The sequence below is a fragment of the Natator depressus genome, chromosome 13 (genome assembly GCF_965152275.1).
Source record: "Natator depressus isolate rNatDep1 chromosome 13, rNatDep2.hap1, whole genome shotgun sequence".
NCBI lineage: Eukaryota > Metazoa > Chordata > Testudines > Cheloniidae > Natator > Natator depressus.
In genome coordinates this window covers 32,296,468-32,316,178 of record NC_134246.1, presented here as the reverse complement: position 1 = coordinate 32,316,178, position 19,711 = coordinate 32,296,468, and the positions used below count along the sequence as shown (strand labels likewise).

The 19,711-nt window shown below is 56.4% G+C and overlaps 1 protein-coding gene across 2 annotated transcripts; it reads right to left on the bottom strand.

Annotated features, from left to right (window-relative positions):
- Positions 1–127: 127 nt before the first annotated feature.
- LOC141997441 (von Willebrand factor A domain-containing protein 5A-like) lies at positions 128–12,675 on the bottom strand. Of its 2 annotated transcripts, none has more exons than XM_074969822.1 (5): positions 12,148–12,675; positions 10,856–10,917; positions 10,395–10,597; positions 9,300–9,472; positions 128–900 (listed from the first exon to the last, which is right to left on the bottom strand). In XM_074969822.1, the coding sequence occupies exons 2-4, from the start codon at positions 10,893–10,895 to the stop codon at positions 9,464–9,466; spliced, it is 252 nt and encodes an 83-aa protein (XP_074825923.1). In that variant the 5' UTR covers positions 10,896–10,917; positions 12,148–12,675; the 3' UTR covers positions 128–900; positions 9,300–9,463. The 2 variants fall into 2 exon arrangements, with proteins under 2 accessions (XP_074825923.1, XP_074825922.1); XM_074969821.1 differs by having other exon boundaries at positions 12,152–12,674.
- Positions 12,676–19,711: the final 7,036 nt, after the last annotated feature.

Sequence of the window (19,711 nt, the reverse complement as noted above, 5' to 3'; positions counted from 1 at the left end):
TCAGGCTCTGAGCCCCCCCAAACTGGGATCCCCGTTCCCACCCCCCAAGCTACCCTGGGCCACAAACTGGGAAACCCCAGGGGCCAGCAGGGAGCACTGGGTGCAGACCCACCTGGCCGGCCTGTGCCCAACCCGGAGCTAACCCCCAGCTGGGATCCCACTGCCACCAATTCAGATGCATCCGGCTCCTGCTGGCTGAAGAGGAGCCATGGCTGCCCCCCAGCTCCACCACATGCTGACCCAGTGTTCAGTAACCCCCATGCTGCTCACAGCTGCCACCTCCTCTCAGCATCGTGGGGGGTGTCCTCTGGATCGCCAGTGTCAATGTCGCAAATTTCTTCACTTTTTCCAAATGACTGAGGGGTCCCTCTATTAACAGCCCCTGCGCCCCACCCCATAGATGGCTGCACTGACCTCGCCCTGCACGAGCCATCGAGTGTAAACCTAGTCCCATCTACACAGAGTTCAGATATGTGACAGACAGACTGACAGGATCTTTGCATGTCCAAAAACAACCTCCTTTGGTCATAATGGCAGATTTCTCTTCGATAGACAGTCGGGAACGTGAACCGTAGCCCAGGGATTTGCACACATAATTGATTTGCTCTATGTCCAAATTAGAGCTGGTCAGACATGTTCCAGCTGAACTGTGTTCGGTTGGCAGATGCGATTCAGTGGGGAAGGCTGACAGGTGGAAGTGGGCAGCAGAGAGAGGATGCTTGCCACGTGCTGTGTGTTGTCAATCCGTCCCCATTCACCAGCTGCTGAATTCTCTACCAAAGGAAGAACTGCTTAAAACCTGGCCATCCATCTTGACGGTCCACCTTAGGCAGGATCTGGCCCTTCTCAGGACGTCCTGGGGCTCAAGCAAACGCTGGAAGACCTCAGCTCTTTAATTCCCTGGGGAGGAAGCGTTATGTTTATCAAGGAACTGCAGGAAAATAGCGAAGAAGCAAACAGTTTTCCCTCTTCGTGTTAACCAGCCTCGACCCCCGTCGAACTGCTCTCACCACGTGACTCTATGGTTGGTCGTGTCCCTAGTTTAGCCTTTCCATGTCTGAGAAGGCAACTCAGGCAACGTAATGCACAGCCCCCGGGTCCTGTCGCCGCCCCATGCCCCGCACTGCACGGAGGCTCTGGGGAAGGATCAGGAGACCGGGTAACTGATCGGCTGCCTTGAGCCAGCACTGGGAAGGAACGCAGCCCTTTGGCTGAGATTCCCCACAAAGGGCAGATGGAACTCAGAGATCCTAATTCTGACCGCCCGCTATGAACAGTGGGACTTAGATGCCAGTGATGACATCCTGTCCCCATTGAAACCAAAGGGCCTTTTGCCTTCCACTCCAGCGGGCGCAGAATTTCAGCCCGAGTCTTTTCAGTGGCCTTCAGAATAACTCCGTTGGCGGAAGCTGGTTGCCTAGTCCCCGTAGGCTCCTTTGGAAATCCCCGTTTCCAGCCAACTTCAGTGGCCTTCAAGGCAGGCCCTGTCTACGTTCTTCAGATAGAGAGAGAGACAATCCACACGCAGAATAACTCAAGCAAATCGTACGACTGTCCGTACTCATGTACGTGGCCTCCCGTAGCGCACCACAGCTAGTAATGTCTGAACGCTCCAGCGTGTAACGCCCCCTCCGTGCCCATCCGGTCCCCGGTTCCTAGCTGCTCTGCTTGGCCCTGGGGTGGCTTTGGGTGGTAGGGACTAGAGCAGGGGCCTGGCCCGCGGTGTTCCCGGGTTCTGCTCTGGTTCCTGGAGGCAGAGATGGCCTAGTGGGTTGAGCAGGGTGGCCCTGGACTCAGGACTCCTGGCTTCTCCTGTGGTAAAAGCGTCACAGACACTAAACAGATGTAAACACACTGAGCAAAGCAGGAGTCACCCTCAGTCTTACAGGGCCCTAGTGAGCCAGAGTCTTTCCCACCCTTCCGCCAAGGCGCAGGCCCCGTGACAGAAAGTCCTGGCCGTGTGATGGGTCCGAGCCAGTTCCCACTCGTCCTTTCAGAGCCAAAGGCCTTTCTTTGGTTCCTTGGTTCTGGGAAAGTCAGCCTGGCCCAGTCTGTACGACCCCCCCTCCCCGAGGGCACGGAACTTCTCTGGAGCCCTGTCTGTGGCGACGTGTCTGGATGGCAGCGGAAACCCCGGCTTGGAGACGAGGGGCTTCCAAGTGCCTGAGCGTCCGCACTGCATGGGAAGCCTGGGTTTATGCTTGCTGGACCTGGCTCTCCTGGCTGTGCTAATACATCCACCCTGCACTGCGCAGACTCCGGAAACAACAGGACTCGGCCCCATGTCTCAGCTGGACTCGGGCTCTGCCCCACCCCCTTTCGCAGCAGCCTAGGGCCCGGGCCCGGAGTGCTGGTTGTGCTGAGTCAATTACTGACCCAGAAATGGTTCTGAACAAGAAACGTCACTTGTCAAATGTTCACGTCTCCTCTTGCAATAGATCATTCATGCGTGAGTCAGGCAGGGGGAACCTAGACCAGCCCCGAGAGGCATTTGTCCAGCCTGCTCTTAAAGCCCTCCAGTGACAGGGACTCCACAGCCTCCCTGGGGAGCCTGTTCCAGAGCTTCACTCCCCTGAGAGTCCTCACCTCAATCTGCCTTGCTGCAGACTCAGCTCATTACGGCTTGTCCTGCCTTCAGGGGACATGGGGAACAATCGATTCCCGTCCTCCTTAGAACCCCCCCTAAGGCGTTTGCAGGCTGTTATCCGGTCGCCCCTCAGACTTCTGTTCTCAAGACGAAACAGGCCCTGGTTTTCTTAACCTTTCCTCCTAGGTCAGGTTTTCTAAACCTTTGCTCACTTTTGCTGCTCTCCTCTAGACTCTCTCCAATTTATCCATGTCTTGCCTCAAATGTGGCGCCCAGGACTGCAGCTGGGGCCTCACCAGCGCGGAGTGGGGCGGGACAATTCCCTCCCGTGTCTGCATACGACCCTCCTGTTAACACGGCCCAGGGTGAGATTAGTGCTGGGCTTGTGTGACACAGGAGGGCCGAGGAGATGGCTGTGACGCAGCAGGGAGGGGGGAGCGTTGACCTGGGAATGTGGCAGGGGAGTTTCACTGGGGATGGGAGACCTGAGAGCCTGTCACCTGAGCCAGGACAGGGAGGGGGAGGTCACACCTCTGCCGGGGGAACTAGACAAAGGCTGCAGGAGACAGCCTGCTGAGGGGGGGGCTGGTTTCAGTTTGGTGCTGGGTGGTGGAACGCAGGGAATCCCAGGGCTGGGGTCTAAGCGCCCTGCCCCCCAGAAAGACTTGACTGAGGGGTCCTGCTTGTACCCACAAGCTCTGTTTTAGACTGTGTTTCTATTGTCCAATAAACCTTCCGTTTTACTGGCTGGCTGAGAGTCCCGGTAAATCCCAGGAAGAGGGGTGCAGGCCCCGGACTCCCCCACACTCCGTGACAATGGTCACATAGACCAAGGCCAGAAGAGACCGGTGAGTCGTCTCCTCCCAGCCAGCACCTATAATGCGGCTTCCGCCTCATTCCTTAGCCGTTGCTGCCCTCTGGCGACCACACGAAGCAACCAGAATTTCACCGACATCAGCCTTGTCCTCTATCTTCGCTCGTTACCGGTTCGCTTCCAGAGGCGTCCCTCCCATTTGTCAGTCCATACGGTTACACTCAAAGGGCTGGTCGGATCAATTTGCAGGGTGCTAGGCTCCCGCACAGATTTGCCTTTGTATTGTTAATTCACCAGCAACTAATGCACATAGGTGCTAGTCCTGGTGAGATGGGGCTCACAGGAGTTCGGCCTTGGATCTCAGCGGGGACAGGTTTTGCACCCATTGTCTAGGAAGGTAAATGCTTCTGATCACTGTAGGTGAGCACACGCCGGGATGAGGTGACTCCAATGGAGTTACAACTGAGTCACGCCAACTGGGGATCTGGCCCAGTGACCCCAATGGCCTGACAGCTGACGGACACCACCTGAGGATCTGTCCCACAGAGTTTAAGGTTGAGATTTTCCAAGTCCTGCCTAGGGGATTTGGACACAAATTCCCATAAAATGTAGCCTGAGCTCCTAAAAGGCCGCTTTCTGAATGCCGGCCATAGCTCTCATCTGGCCCTTCCATAGACCTCAGCCCCATGTGGGGAAACTGAGGCACAGAGCAGGGCTGGGTCACACTTTCTGAAGCGCCTAATCCCATTGTCCAGGGACAGGTTTTTAAAGGTATTCAAGGGCCTTGTGGAATTTTCACCAGTGCCTAAGGAAGTTAGCTGCCTAACTCCCCTAGAGAGGAATAGGACCTGGGCATCCAAATCCCTTAGGCAGTTTGGAAACCTTCGCCTTAATGTCTGGTTTTAGCCTGTTTTTTTTAGGCTTGCTGGGCAGGCCTGAGATATCTGTCCACTCCAATTAACAGGGCTTTTCCTGGCTACCTTGGGGCACCTGAGTTTGAAAACTTTTGCCAAAGGGATTGGGTTGAGGGCGCAAAGGAAGCTGGGGCAGCTCCAGGATTGCAACGAAGGTCTCTGGATCCCCATCACATGCTCCAAACTGTCGTTATTATGAATTCTTCTCCTTTGCCAAACTAACGCCAGTGAGAGCAAGGTTAGAAACTGACTTCTGGAGACAAAGCCAGTCTCACGTGCCCTGATGTATAGCAGCATCAGCCCCGGTTAAGTCACTGGGGCTAAGTCTGATTCACACTATGAAGACAGTTGTTGGTGCTATATAACTGTGTGTATGTGAGGAAGGGGAGATTTTGGGGGTAATATTATTATGACCCTGCTGTCTGCCTCAGTTTCCCCATTTGCTGCATGGTTGCCCAGCAGGGGGAAAGGACTCTGTGTTTTCAGGAAAGGCTAAAAGACACAGGTGTGGGTGACACCTCCCTGTCTCGGGGGAACAAAGAGTTGTTAAGGAACTGGCTAGAACCGACCCACGTGAACAAGGCCCTCAGTGACCTGATGCCAGGGCCAGAGCCGCCTGGATCTCCCCGGCCATCTCAGCCGGGAAGCAGAGCAAAGACCCCAGCTGGAGAAGGAAGGACTGGGGAAGTGGGAGCTGGGGGGAAGAGGTGGCTGCTGGGATCTCTCTCTCTCTCTCCTGGGAACAGACTATGGAGGTCAGACAGACACAGCCAGAACACAGGGCGCTGCTCCAGCTGGGGCGGGCCCCGGGCTGACCCGAACCGACACTGCTTTCACTTTCATTTCTCTGTGCCAACGTGCAAAGTGCCAGTGCTGTGTCCGAGTGACGGCTGTTTCGTGTGCGCTGCTTGAGTGTTGCTGCAAATCCTGGGGGAGGCGCATCGGTCCCTGCCGAATGGCCATGGCTCTCCCTGGGGTCCGGCTCCGCTGGCCTCGCCCCATGGAGCTCACGGGGTGAGGCAGGAGGGCTGGAGCCCTTGAGGGTCAGTCCAAGAGGCGGTGAGGCCTGGGGGTCCAGCCCATCTAAGGGGGTTCTGCAAGGAGCTGCTCCAAAGCTGGGGGCACAGCACCGATCCGGCGGATCCCGGACAGTATGTGAGGCTGTTCTTGTGACAAAGCGGGACTGTTCTTAATATTTCCTCTGAATATTGTGCGGGTGCCTCAGTTTCCCCTATGCAGTTCTTAAGTATCTAGGGGATGGGATAAGGTGTATGATCATTGCAGAGCCCTAGAGGGCAGGTGTGTGCAGGGGTCTGGACACAGAGAATGGCCGACACCCTGTTTCCTGGCAACTAATGGCCTGGCCCTTCCCCGCCCCTGCAAGGTGAGAGCTAAAGGCTGGAGAACAAAGGAATCAAGTGACCTCCTGGCACGGGAAAGGGACAAAGCCCAGAGGAGGGGGGCCGGAGGGTGAGTCACTTTCGGGCTGGCTGGGGACATGGAGTGAAGGGCAGACTTGGTTGTCTGGCTCACTGACCCCCCCAAAATGGACCCAGCTGAGGGGTCCTGTTCTCTGCACCTACAAGCTCTGTTTTAGACCATGTTCCTGTCATCTAATAAACCTCTGTTTTACTGGCTGGCTGAGAGTCACGTCTGACTGCAAAGTTGGGGGGCAGGATCCTCTGGCTTCCCCAGGACCCTGCCTGGGCGGACTCGCTGCGGGAAGTGCACGGAGGGGCAGAGGATGCTGGATGCTCCGAGGTCACACCCAGGAAGGTGGAAGCTGTGGGAGCTGTGTGTCCTGCAGACGGGCTGCTCACAGAGAGGAGGCTCCCCCAGAGTCCTGCCTGGCTTCGTGGGGAGCAGATCCAGAGCATCGCCCGGGGACTCCGTGACAGTTCCCCCTGCTGGAGGCTATGGGATCTGCTGTGTATTTGTGTGTGTATTTTGTTGTCCCCTGCGGGAGGGAACGAGACCTGCTCAGTGTGTGGTTGAATCCCTGTGTCCTCAGCACCTGCTCTCTGTGGGGGGGCGTGGGGGGGATGATGTATGAAGATGACTCAGTTCTGGCCTGGGACTGGGCTGCTGGTATGCAGAACTCGACGGAAATACCAGCACGTTCAGGTCGCTCTGGGGTGGGGCCAGGGATGAGGGGCTCAGGGCTGGGGCAGGGGAAGAGGGCTCCGGCTGGGGGTGCGGGCTCTGGGGTGGGGCCGGGGATGAGGAGCTCAGGGCTGGGGCGGGGAAGAGGGCTCCAGCTAGGGGTTCGGGCTCTGGGGTGGGGCCGGGGATGAGGGGCTCAGGGCTGGGGCAGGGGAAGAGGGCCCCGGCTAGGGATGCAGGCTCTGGGGTGGGGCCGGGGATGAGGAGCTCAGGGCTGGGGCAGGGGAAGAGGGCCCCGGCTGGGGATGCGGGCTCTGGGGTGGGGCCGGGGATGAGGAGCTCAGGGCTGGGGCAGGGGAAGAGGGCTCCGGCTGCGGGCTCTAGGGGGGTTTGGGGTGCAGAAGGGTGCTCAGGAGCTGTGGCGGTGAGAGGGGACTCCCCCTAGTGCTCTCCACAGCAGCACCTAGGCTGAGGGGGAAAGGCCATCTCCCTGCCACGGGACCTCTGGGGCTGGGGCTACAGGATAAGCATCCCTCCACCAGCCCCAGAAGATCCAGGCCCGGGGAGAGCCGCACCTGGGTCTGGGCTGCGCCGCCCCGGCCGCAACAGGTCCGGGCCACAGGCTGAGTTGAGGCCGGGGGAGTAGTGCCCCTCCCGCAGCAGGTTGGGGACCAGGCTAGGTGGGGCGGATTCCCTGAGCCCCTGTGCGGCACTAAATAGGCTTCTGCATGGCTGTGTAGCTTACAGGGAGCTTAGGTCAGGATTGAGGGGCACCAGCCTAGCTGTGTGCATGTGTGAGCCCTGGGGTGGAAGAGAAGGGGACTGTGGGTTAGGACCGAGGACCTGGGCAGAGCTGGGGACTGTGGGCAGTGGGCAGGACAGCAGTGCCCATCAATCACTGAGGCCTCGAAACCCAGAATTGCCTTTTGCTCACTGGGCCATGCTGCCTTTGCTACCTGCATGGGAAAGTGAGCCTTGTTCATCTGTCTGTTTCACTGCATTCCCCGCTGCTACGGTTCCCCTGCTCCCTGGGAGCCTGCTGGAATGTATGAAGGCCCCATAACCTGTCCCAGGCCCTGGGAGCGAGTGGCTTGACCCCTCTCACTTTACCCATCGGGGCTGTTTGCTGTAGGAACAGACCCATCCCGTCCCCTGTCTAACTTTGATTAGTGCCTCTGACTTTCTCTTCTAATCAGCCCCCACGAGACCACCCCTGAGCCCTGCATTTCCCGGCAGCGTCGCCAGGCTAATTGCCCTCGGAGGGACCACTTATCTTGATGTCTGCCGCTGGCCTGTAAGCCCTGGAGAGCTCTCCAGGCAGGGCCCAGCTCCGAGCTGGGCTGAACCCCTCCTGGAGCGCTCATTCAGGCATGTGACGCTCTAATGACCAGTGTGTCTCCTCCTGTAGGTCTCTGTATGGCCACAGATGCTGCAAGGCTAACTGGAGAGAGTTCTTTTTAGAAGGTGCTTGGCTAATAGAAGCATAGACGTGTCGGACTGGAAGGAACCTCAAGAGGTATCTAGTCCAGTCCCCTGCACTCAGGCAGGACTATGTATTCTCTAGACCATCCCTGCCAAGCGTGTCTAACCTGCTCTTAACAGGGATGGTTTTAACAAGCACAGACTGAAGCAGGCTTTCTGGGGGGTTTTTATGAATGATTATTTTTGACCTAACCAAAGCATTAGTGAAATTAATGGGTTTCAAATGCAATTGATCCAGGGTGTGTAGAAGGGCACCATCGCCTCCTTGAGCACCCCATTGCAGCTGAGTGTGGCTCTGCTGTGGGCTGCCTCAGTTTCCCCCCTCAATCAGAGAACAATGAGGTCACTTAGACTCATAGACTTTAAGGCCAGAAGGGACCAGCGTGATTGTCTAGTCTGACCTGCGCATCGCAGGTCACAGATCCTCGCCCACTCACTCCCGAACCTCTGACTGAGTTACTGACATCCTCAGCTCACGATTTAAATACTTCAGATTATAGAGAATCCACCATTTACCCTAGTTCAAACTGGCAAGTGACCCATGCCCCATGCGGCAGAGAAAGCAGAAAACGACCCAGGGTCTCTGCAAATCTGACCCAGGGGAAAATTCCTTCCCAACCCCAAATATGGCGATCAGGTAGACCCTGAGTATGTGGGCGAGATCCACTAGCCAGACCCCAGGAGAGAATCTCGGTAGTAACTCAGAGCCCTCCCCAGCTAGTGCCCCGTCACCGGCCGGTGGGAGATATTTGCTGCTAGCAGTTGCAGATCGGCGACATGCCATTGTAGGCAGACCCATCATCCCAGCCTCTCCAGACACTTAATGCTCAGGCTGGAAGTCAGTTTGGTTTTTTGCCCCAACCAATGAAAACTGCACAGGGCGGGTGTGATGGGATGTCCCCCTACACAAGCCCTGAGGGGGTTAATGTGGGCTGGGAGGGGCCAATTACCTTTAGATGCTGCCCTGGAGGGAACCCAGGGCTTGACGGGGCCCTGCTGGCAGATGGAGCCCAGCTGTGGGAGGAGCGGGCACAGCGTACAAAGCCAGGAAGGCTGAGCAGCCATGGGCTGTGGGGAGGCAGGATATCAGCAGCTGCTCCTTAGAGAGACAGGGAGTTGGCCTGGGACAAGGAGGAGATCCAGGGGGAAGAAGACCCTGTCGTTCTGCCCTGGATTTAGAGAGTCTCACAAGAGGGGTGATTTGAAAGAATCTTGTCTCCTCATTGGTCATTTTGGTCAGGTGCCAGCGAGGTTACCTTAGCTTCTTAACCCTTTACAGGTGAAAGGACCTTGCCTCTGGCCAGGAGGGATTTTATAGCACTGTCTACAGAAAGGTGGTTACTCTTCCCTTTGTATTCATGACAGGGCTCATCGAGCGCGGTCTCCCACCTGGCCGTACCTTGGCGCTGTCGATGCGCTGGGGGGAGCGGTCTCGGCCGTCCACGGGGCACTCCATGCTGCCGGAGCGGTCCAGCAGGAAGATGAACTCCCCGGCTGGGCTCTGGCCCGGCACCGCCTCGGGCAGGCTGGGCAGCTGGGTCACCATCACAGCCGGGTTGCCCATCAGGGAGCCTGTGGGGAGATGGGGCCAGCCCCAAAAGGGGCAGACATGGGGTTGAGCCCTGTGAGCCTGCGGGAGCCCCCAGTCCCCCGACTGCCCCAGAGCCCCACCCCATGTCCCTCCCGTACACTGCCCTCCCTTTAGATCCCCCAGTGCCCCCAGCCCCTCCAGTAACCCCCAACTGCCCCAGAGTCCCAGCCCCACCGCGTCCCTCCCCCCACTCCACCCTCCCCACAGATCCCCCACCATCCGCAGCCCCTCAGCACCACCCTACAGCCCCAGAGCCCCACCCCATCCCTCCCCTACACTGCCCTCCCCGTAGATCCCCCACCACCCCCAGTGCCCCCCAGAGCCCCAGCCCTGTCCCTCCCTCCGCACTTCCTTCCTCCTAGGTCCCCCACAGTCCCTAGCCACTCAGCGCCCCCTGACTGCCCCAGTGCCCCACCCCACTGCTCTGTCCCTTCCCCCCACACTGCCCTCCCCCCAGATCCCCCACCATCCCCAGCCCCCCCGTGACCCCGGCTACCCCAGAGCCCCTCCCCCACTCTTCTGTCCCTCCCCCCGCCCTCCCCTTAGATCCCTCGCCACCCCCACCCCCTGCCCTCCCAAACCTGCAGTGAGCCCCAGTGTCCGCCTGTTGACACCCCACCCTCTCACCTCCAGCTCCGCTGAGACCCCCCAGTCCTGTCCCCCAACCCTCACTTGCCCCGATTCCCCCAGCAGCGCTCTGAGAATCCACCCCCATCAGCCCTAGCACCCCATACAGCTCGTGCAGGGAGAGACGTGGTTACCCCGACATCCCCCTGCCATCCCCCAGCCAGCACATTCCCGTACAGCCCCTGCGCCTGCTGGAGAGATGGGGCATCCCAAGATCCCCCCCCAGTCCCCCCCACGAGCGCCCTCCCCCCCCCCGGGACACTTGCCCCCTGGTACCTGTTTTTTTTCACGGAGCTGGGCCTGGATACAGGCTTCCGCCAGGTGGACCCAGAAGGCGTAGACAGCCACGTCAGTGTCCACGGGGAATACGAACACGGCCTCCACGGGCCCTGGCTCCTCGTTCCTGTAGGGCAGCTCGCAGCCCACGTCAGCCATGAAGCCTCGGATCAGCACCGTCACCGAGCCGCTGCGCAGAGGCACTGGGGGGAACAGGGTCATCAGCCAGGGGTCCTGCCATGGGCGCTGGGGGAACAGGGGGTCAGCTACAGGACCCCACAGACCCCCATGGGCACTGGAGGAGGGGGATGTCAGCCAGGGACCCCCGCATGGGTGCCAGGGGAGAGTGGTGTCATCTACGAGCCCCCCACATACCCCATGGGCACCGGGGAGGGGCCGGGTCAGCCATGGGGCTGCCCTCCCCCTCGCAGCCCCACCCCTGCCCCCCAGCCCTGAATTACCCGGCTTGTTGGAGCCGGTTAGGAGGCCGCACTGAGTCATCTTGGCTCCGGGGTCGGGGGATCTGTGCAGGGGAAGCGGGGTGAGATACAGGATTCCTAGGAAAACTGACAGGCACGGGGTACCCCCCCCCCCACAGCAATGGCTCTGAGACCCCAGCCCCACCCCCCTGCTCAGCCAAATCCTGTGGCAGGGAGTCCCACAGGCGCACAGGGCCTAGCTCAGAGATCACAGTGATGGCTCCTCCCAGGGCCCCCCTCCCCACACACAGTTCCAGGCAGCAATGGGGGTGGGTGGAGAAGTGTAGAGGGCAGTGTATAGGAATGTATGGACGGACAGACAGATGGAAGGAGGGAAGTGGGGATGGACAGAGCACTTGGGGGGGGTGAGGATGGATGGACAGACAGACAGACAGACAGAAGGAGGGGTGATGGTTCGGTCAGAGCGCATGGGAGTGGCTAGAGCAGGGAGAGGCTGGGAGTCAGGACTCCTGGGTTCTATCCCTGGCTCTGGGTGGGGAGTGGGTACTAGTGGGTTAAGCGGGGGTGGAGGGGGCATGGAACCAGGACTTCTGGGTTCTATCCCCAGCCCTTGGGGGGCCCTGGAGCAGTGCCGGGCTGCAGGGAACCCGAGTGGGTCACTGGGGAGTTGTTCACCCAGCTAGGAGCTGCAGCGGAGAGGCGCCTCTCCCCTGGCCCGGTCCCGAGCTGCTGCGGGGAGAGAGGGCTAGGGGGAGTCCTCTCTCCCTGGGGCAGTCTGCACCCCGCCCCTCATCCTCAGCCCCACCCCGGAGCCCACACTCCCAGCCAGAGCCCTCACCCCATCCCATACCCAACCCTCTGCCCCAGCCCTGAGCCTCCTCCCTCACCCAAATTCCTCATCCCCGGCCCCACCCCAGAGCCTACACCCCCAGCCAGAGCCCACATCCCAACCCTCTACCCCAGCCCTGACACCCCCACACACTCCGAATTCCTGGGCCCCACCCCCACCACACGTCACCTCCATATTGCTGCACATAACAAAATCCATCCCATGCATGCACGTAAAAAATTAGAGGGAACACTGCTCCAGACCCCGTTCTCGGGGCCCCATATCGTCTCACCGCCGCTGGGCCAGCTGGAGAATTCCCAGCTCCAAGGCCAGACGGGAACATTGGGATCACCTGGGTAACCCGCAGGGCCTGGAACAAACTCCTGGGGAAACTGAGGCCCAACCCCGTCCGTCCCGCATCAAACACTGGCCGCCACAGAGGATCCACCACAGCCCCAGGTGAGCTGTGCCAATGGCTAGTTACCCACATCCAGAAACGTGCGCCTTCCCTCCAGTGCGACCTCATCTGCCTGCCACTGCTAGCCCCGGGCTGGTGCCACAGCAGGGCCTGCACTGCTGCCGCGTCCCAGCGGAGCAGGTATTCACAGCCGGGAGCCAGGCACCTCTTCGCCCGCTCCGGGGTAAGCACCACAGGCCGGGAAATGGCGGAAGCCCCGGGAAAAGCTCTGCCGGGGAAGCAGGGCTGGTTGTTTGTTGCTGGGATTTAACTCTGACGTCTAGTTCCCAGACCGGAGAAAGGGAGTCGGCGTGAAAGCTACAGCAAGCCACAGGCTGCAGCTCTGGCTGCTGCAGCTGCTTCTGGCAGAGCGCCCGAGGCTGAGTCGCTGTGCGGGGGGGTGAGGTCAGAGTGGGGAACAGCCCCTCAACAGCCCCCAGGAGCCACGGGGAGCAGGACAGGCGCCACTGGGATGGGCGCCGGGAGATCCATGCAGGGAGAAGTACAAAAAGGAACAGAAAGGTGGGAGGGTGGTTGGAACCAGGAAGGTTAAGGGGTCACCTCCCTCCAACCCCCCCAACCTGCCCCAGCACACAGGGCCCCCACACCCAGGGAGGGAAGATGCTGCAGGGGCAAAGCCCCATATCAGGGGGATGGGCCCAGATCGGGGTCTGGGGATCAGCGGGGACCCCTGGACAAGGGAGGGGGTCAGGACCCAGAGAAGATGGAAGGGGCCCCTGGACCCAGAGAGGATGGAGGGGACCATGAACCCAGGAGGCAGGACCAGGGCGGGCCATGGACCCCAGGAGGGGGTGCTCTGGGGGGCCTGATCCCACGGGACCGATCTGCAGCACCGGCACTTTCCCCTTCGGTCACCGGACAGCGAAGCCCTGAGTCAGCTGGAAGGGAAACTAGCTCCGCCCCCCGCCGGGGCGCGTCTGCAAACTCCCCGCCCTCAGTACTGCAAACCAGGGGACGTCTGCAAAGTTCCACCCACCCACTGGGACCCAGGGACCTTCTGCAAACCCTTCACGCCACACAGCCCACCTTGTGCCGGTGCAGTGGCGCTCAGCCTTTCCAGATTGCGACTGTACCCCCTTTCAGGAGTCTGGTGTGTCTGGCGTACCCCCAAATTTCACCTCACTTAAAAACCACTTGCTTGCAAAATCAGACATAAAAATGCAAACGTGCCCCAAAACCCTGTGACTCCCCAATGGCTGACCTGTTCCCTTTTACCAGACAATTAGAAAATAAATCTACTGGAATATAAATCTTGCACGGACATTTCAGTGTCCAGTGTATAGAGCAGAATAAACAAGGCATTGACTGTATGAAATGTCCGTTTGTAGGGACTGCGCTAGTGCTTTTTATGTCACCTGTTGTAAAATTAGGCAAATCTCTAGATAAGTTGAGGTACCCCTGGAAGACCCCTGTGTATCCCCAGGGGCAGATGTACCCCTGGTTGAGAACCACTGTGCTAGGGCATGTCTGCAAACTGCCCACACACACACACACTGAATTGGGGCTAGGGGTGTCTCCAAACTGCCCCTTGCGCCTTCCTGACCCTTTGCTGCCCTCTGGGGGCCATTTCACTGGCATGCCCGCTGTCCATCCCAGCCATGCTGCCTTCCCCAAGGAGGGTCCGACCTGCCAGACACGCACACCCAGGGGACCCCAAATCCCGGCCCTGGATTGGCAGCAAATGCACCCAGTTTCCCCTCAGAAATCTGTTTGCTGACACTAAAAATCACAGCGTCGATCCCCAGGCCGCCCTGGCCTCATTATCCCTCAGCTGTCATTTGTCAGACACAATGTGAAACAAAACCCTAAGGAATAAAATGGGTTTGTATTGTTTATTTATTTGTTTGTTGCTATTTCTGACACATTTCATTTCAGACTCATTGGCAAATGCTCCCTTCCCTACCCCCAGTAAGACTCACCATCTCTTTGGAACTCTTGGAGCAATGGGCTCAGGCTCTCTGCAATCTCAGGCAGTGTTGTTCACACTCGGGTCAACTCCCCACTCTCACAGCTCAGCTGGCCGGGAACAGCAGGGGCCTGTGGAAAGCCCAGGAGCTGCAATCACTCCCGGGGCTAAGGGAGGCGTGTCTGGAGCTATGGAGTGGAGTCTGTGGTTACTACCTGCCTGGGAGGAGGGAGTCTGAGCTGGCAAATCCAGAGTGGGGAGCCAGAAAGGCTCAGGGGAAAGCAGTGGTGGAATGAGCTGCGGGTGTCCCCGGGAGCTGCCATAGGGAATGGCTAAGAGGAGCCGTTGGGCCAGAAAGTGAGTGAGTGACACTGGATCCTGGTGCCCCAGAGCTCCCCAGTGGCGGGAGAGCAAGAACCCGTCCCCTGACGAGTGAATTATTGTTCCAGAGTGAAACAGCTCCAGTTGGAGCCTCCGCCGGGTTAACCCGGAGCTCTGGGTTCAGGTGCTGCAGCCAGGGGAGAGGCCCACACTCCCGGCCTGTCTCCCCAGCTGGCAGGGCAGGGAGCTGAACCAGGGCGAGCGCTCGAAGCTTTGGAATACGAGCCATAAGGAGATAGCTGGAGATCAGAGCACAACCACTGGATCCGGCATCGCAACAGCTGCTTGGAGCCTCCCCCTCGGGCCGGACATGGGGCTGAGAGCCTGGGCACCCGCCGGAGGTGCAGGGCCTGGTGCAGAAAGGGAGGTGCTGTAGGGATCCTTGACAGGGAGCTCACAGGGCTCAGCAGCAGCTGAGTGGGGTTTGGAGAACGCCAGGGGAGCCTGAACATGGAACATCAGAGCTGGAAGTGGGAGTTGGGCACCTCTGTCTGAATCGTAAGATCCTGTGCTGGCCCTGGGCAGAGTTAAGGGCATTTGGGGGCCATGCTCTGCATTTCCTGGCTGAATGGGTTTGTATTTCTTTTCAAAAAGAAAAGCAGTACTTGTGGCACCTTAGAGACTAACAAAGTCTACAAGTCCTCCTTTTCTTTTTGCGGATACAGACGAACATGGCTGCTACTCTGAAACCTGAAATATTTCTTTTCAGTGTCACAGTGACAGGGAGTCTCTGGGGTTTGCAATACATGCTATGGGGATCCTGGCACCAGCCATGGGATATTTCTTACCCCGCACGGACAGGCACCTCCCCTCACCTTGAACTTCACCTTAATGGAGCTTTCTGCCTGTCGACCTACAAAGAGCCTGGATTCTGCCTGCCCCCACCCAGCTCCTGGGCTCATAGGTGGGGGTTTGGCCCACTCCTAGGTGCTGCTTCCCTGTTCCGTTACAATACCACTGTGTTCTCGCTCCAGGCAGGGCCGGAGGTTCCTGAGCTGCAAGGGGGCTGGACTCCCAGTTCCCAGTTATCTGAATGGGAATCATACGTCCAAATGGCCAAGGTGCTTTGGAGATCTCAGCCAGGGTTCATTTTCCAAGCATCAAATTACCCCGCACTGCCCCTGGGGTGAGCAGGGGCAGATTTTCCGGGTCTGGCTGCTCATTCTCCTGGTGGAGCAGAGACCACTGAGGGGTTGTCAGGTATCCACACAGATCCACAGCTAAAACGACCTGCTAAACCCTGCCCTGTGTCTGCTACCTGCACCCCATGTGTTCCCTGCTCTCTGGGGCTCCTCCTGGCCCTAGCCAGCCGCCCCGGCATCTGGATCCAGCTGCTCTGCCCCACCAGAAAACCAGAGCTGGGAGCATTAATCCACCCGCTCAAGGCAGGCCGTCCCTGACCCTGCTGGGAACCCAGTGCCATTGGCAGCCGTGGGAAGTGCGGCGCCCCGGGACTCCAGCCAAAGCCAGGCAGACAGGCAAGCCACTGAGACAAACTTAGGGAAACTGCTTGTGACGGGATCCCCGGGGTGCACCCTGGGACTGTGGGACTTCTGTGTTCCCTTCACTCACTAATCTGGGTTGTCCCTCACAATGCTTTACTGGTGACAAGCAGCAAACCCCTCCAGGAGCTGTTATCACTCAACACAACAGCACGTGGAGCCCCACAGCCAGCTAGATTGCATGAATGCTCCCAGAGCCACTCACAAATCACACAGACAAAGGCACCAGCCAGATTCCCTCAACTCCCAGCATTGTACCTCAGGAATATCCTGTCTTGCACTGCTCAAGACCTTTCCTTGAGCAATGCAAATTTATTAATTGGTTCACCACTTCATCAGTGGAAAGTGGATATACCCAGCCTTTGTAACCAGAGCAGATTTACCAACCACTTCAGGCAAACTCCTTGGTAAGGACAAACATTAGAATAAGTTTATTGATTACAAAAGATGGATTTTAAGTGATCATAAGTGATAGGCAAAAAGTTAGCGTAGTTACCAAAATAAAATAAAATATGAGCATGCAGTCTAAACTCTCAACCCTATTGGACTGGGCAACATCTAGATTAAGCAGTTTTTCTCACCCCACTGGATATTGCAGGTTGGTTACAGTCTTTTATACACAGGCTTTTCCCTCTTAGTCCAGGAACCAGTCTCTTCAACTCCAGCATTCTCGTTGCCTTAAGTGTAGGTGGAGGAGAAGAGAAAGGACAAAGCATGGGACCACTATGTTCTGTTTTATACCCTTAGTCCATGTGCTTGGAGAACACAAGTCCAGGCATGTCCGGTGGGCATTGCTGAGTCACCAGGCAAGGATGAGCACTTCCCCTGGTGTGGCCTTGTGCAAGTGAGTCATTGTATTGTAGCTCCCTTGCTGAACAATGTTATGAGGCTGAAAATGTATCTTTGTGGCTTAAAACAGGCCCAGGCAAAACTCTCCAAGAACAGAGGGGCAGTTCACACCTCATCAGGGCATGTATGGAACAAACCCAGCCCAGCCTCACAGGAACAAAGGACGCTGGCCTAGGCAGCAACAAAGGATCTGTTGGATTGTCGAATGAGTCACCCCCCTTCCTTTGGTCAGTTTGGGACTACGATGAGGTAATTCTCACCTGACTCCTAAGAGTGGTTGTAAAGCCAAGAGGGAAGAACGAACATGATAAAAGGGAGAGACATTTGCCATGCTCTTCCTCTCTCTTCCACCTCCATCTACAGACATCACTGTGATAGGTTCGGTCACAGAGACCCCTTGGGACTGTCACCTGACGTGCTGGAATTACCTCTAAGCCTGTTTTCCCTCCCCGCTTGGGACTCCAGAACCCTGTCTTGTTGAGCCAGACATGCTAGCCTGCTGCAACACAGACCCAGGGTCTGAACCACATACCAAAAGCTGCAGGCTTTAACTGAAAACCACACAGCAGGTACTCCTGTCTCCAGCACCCAGACACCCAGCTCCCAATGGGATCCAAACCCCAAATAAGTCCATTTTACTCTGTATAAAGCTTATACAGGGTAAACTCATAAATTATCCACCCTCTATAACACTGATAGAGAGATATGCACAGCTGTTTGCTCCCCCAGGTATTAATCACTTACTCTGGGTTCAATAATAAACAAAAGTGATTTTATTAAGAATTAAAAGTAGGATTTAAGTGGTTTCAAGTAATAACAGACAGAACAAAGTAAGTTACCAAGCAAAATAAAACAAAACACACAAGTCTAAGCTTAATACATTTAAGAAACTGAATACAGGTAAATCTCACCCTCAGAGATATTCCAATAAGCTTCTTTCACAGACTAGACTCCTTCTTAGTCTGGGCCCAATCCTTTCCCCTGATACAATTCCTGTTAGTTCTAGCCCAGGGGGTAACTAGGGGATTTCTCATGACTGCAGCCCCCTTTGTTCTGTTCCACCCCCTTTCATGGCTTTGGCACAAGGTGGGAATCTTTTGTCTCTCTGGGCCCCCACCACTCCTTCTAAATGGAAAAGCACCAGGTTAAAGATGGATTCCAGTTCCAAGTGACACGGTCACATGTCACTGTAAGACCTCCTTCTTCATTACCTAGGAGCTGGCCGACACAGTACACAGGAAGGCTGGCCAGTAAACAAACCCATTCACAGGTCATTGATTCTGAGGCACCCTTAATGGCTTCCACTTAGCATGTTTACATCAGTAATAGAAGCTTATATCTTATTCTCCTACCTCCAGACATAGAAATTATACATGCAAACAAATGGGATGGCCACACTCAGTGGATCATAAGCTTTGTAATGATACCTTACAAGAGACCTTTTGCATGAAGCATATTCCAGTTACATTATATTCACACTCATAAGCATACTCATAAGTATATTTCCATAGAACGTTATGGAGTGCAATGTCACATAAAAGGGAAAGACATTTGCCATACTCTTCCTCTCTCTCTTCCACCTTCATCTACTGACGTCACCACCAAGCAACTGAAGCGCTGATCAAAGGGGAGAGCCTGGCTGAAGAGCAACCAGCCAGGCTGCGGTGAGAAGCATCTAAGTTTGTAAGGGCACTGAAAGTGTTAAGATCAGCTTAGAATGTGTTTTGCTTTTATTTCATTTGACCAAATCCGACTTGTTGTGCTTTGACTTATAATCACTTAAAATCTATCTTTCATAAGAATAAACTAACAGATTTATTAACACCTGAAACCGTGTGTTTGGTTTGAAGCGTGTCAGAGACTCCCCTTGTGATAATAAGCCTGCTACATATCCATTTCTTTGTTAAATTGATTAACTCATATAAGCTTGCAGCGCCCAGCGGGCAGAACTGGACACTGCAAGACAGAGGTTCCGAGGGTTGTGTCTGGGACCAGAGATATTGGCTGGTGTCATTCAGTTGCACAATCAAAGCAGCTTACATGCCAGAGGCTGTGCATGAGCAGCCCAGGAGTGGGGGTTGTCACAGCAGAGCGGGGTAAGGCTGGCTCCCAGAGTCAAGGACTGACGTGACCCAGCAGATCACCAGTCCAGATAACACCAGGGGAATGTCACAACCATGCAACACAATTCTCATAACTTCAAACCAATACACATATTTAGATGGAACCGTGGGTTTCAGCAGATCATAACCTTTCCCATGACACCTTACAAGGTCCGCTTTATATGCAATATCACAACTATATACAAATGAGGAATATGAGGGTTACAGGGCACTCCCCCAGGGTGTAGAGTGTCACACTACTTTATTGCAGTGAGGAACTCACAGAGATGGTCCCTACCCCCAGCACCAAGGGCCTGTCTACACAATGACCTTCCTCCTGTTTGAGGACTTACGGTGTCAATTCAAACTGACTTGGTTACACTTATACAAACCAACTGGATGCTCTAAATTTGGTTTAAGAACAGCTTGTATTGGTTGAGTTTAAGTCATTTGGGAACAGGTTTAAGCTAAACTGAAATGAGGCATCCTTAACCCAAAATAAAGGTGACCACGTGGGTTTGCATCAGCTCAATTAGATGGATTTACAAACCGATTTGAGTTAAACCACTGCAACTCTTCCACATAGAAACTCAGGGTGAGAAATCCATGTTCCTGGCAAAGAGCATCTTGCTTGCAATTCTCTGCAGAGCCTGCTTTAGCTCCTTGTTTTGCAGGCTACAGATGACGGGGTTCATGACTGGCAGCAGCACGGAATACAACACAACCTGCGGGGAAGACACAGACCGTGGACGCAAGTAAGAGAACATGGCTGTGCAGGTAAATAAAGAAAACACAGCCAGGTGCAGCAGGCAGGTGGAGGAGGCTTTACA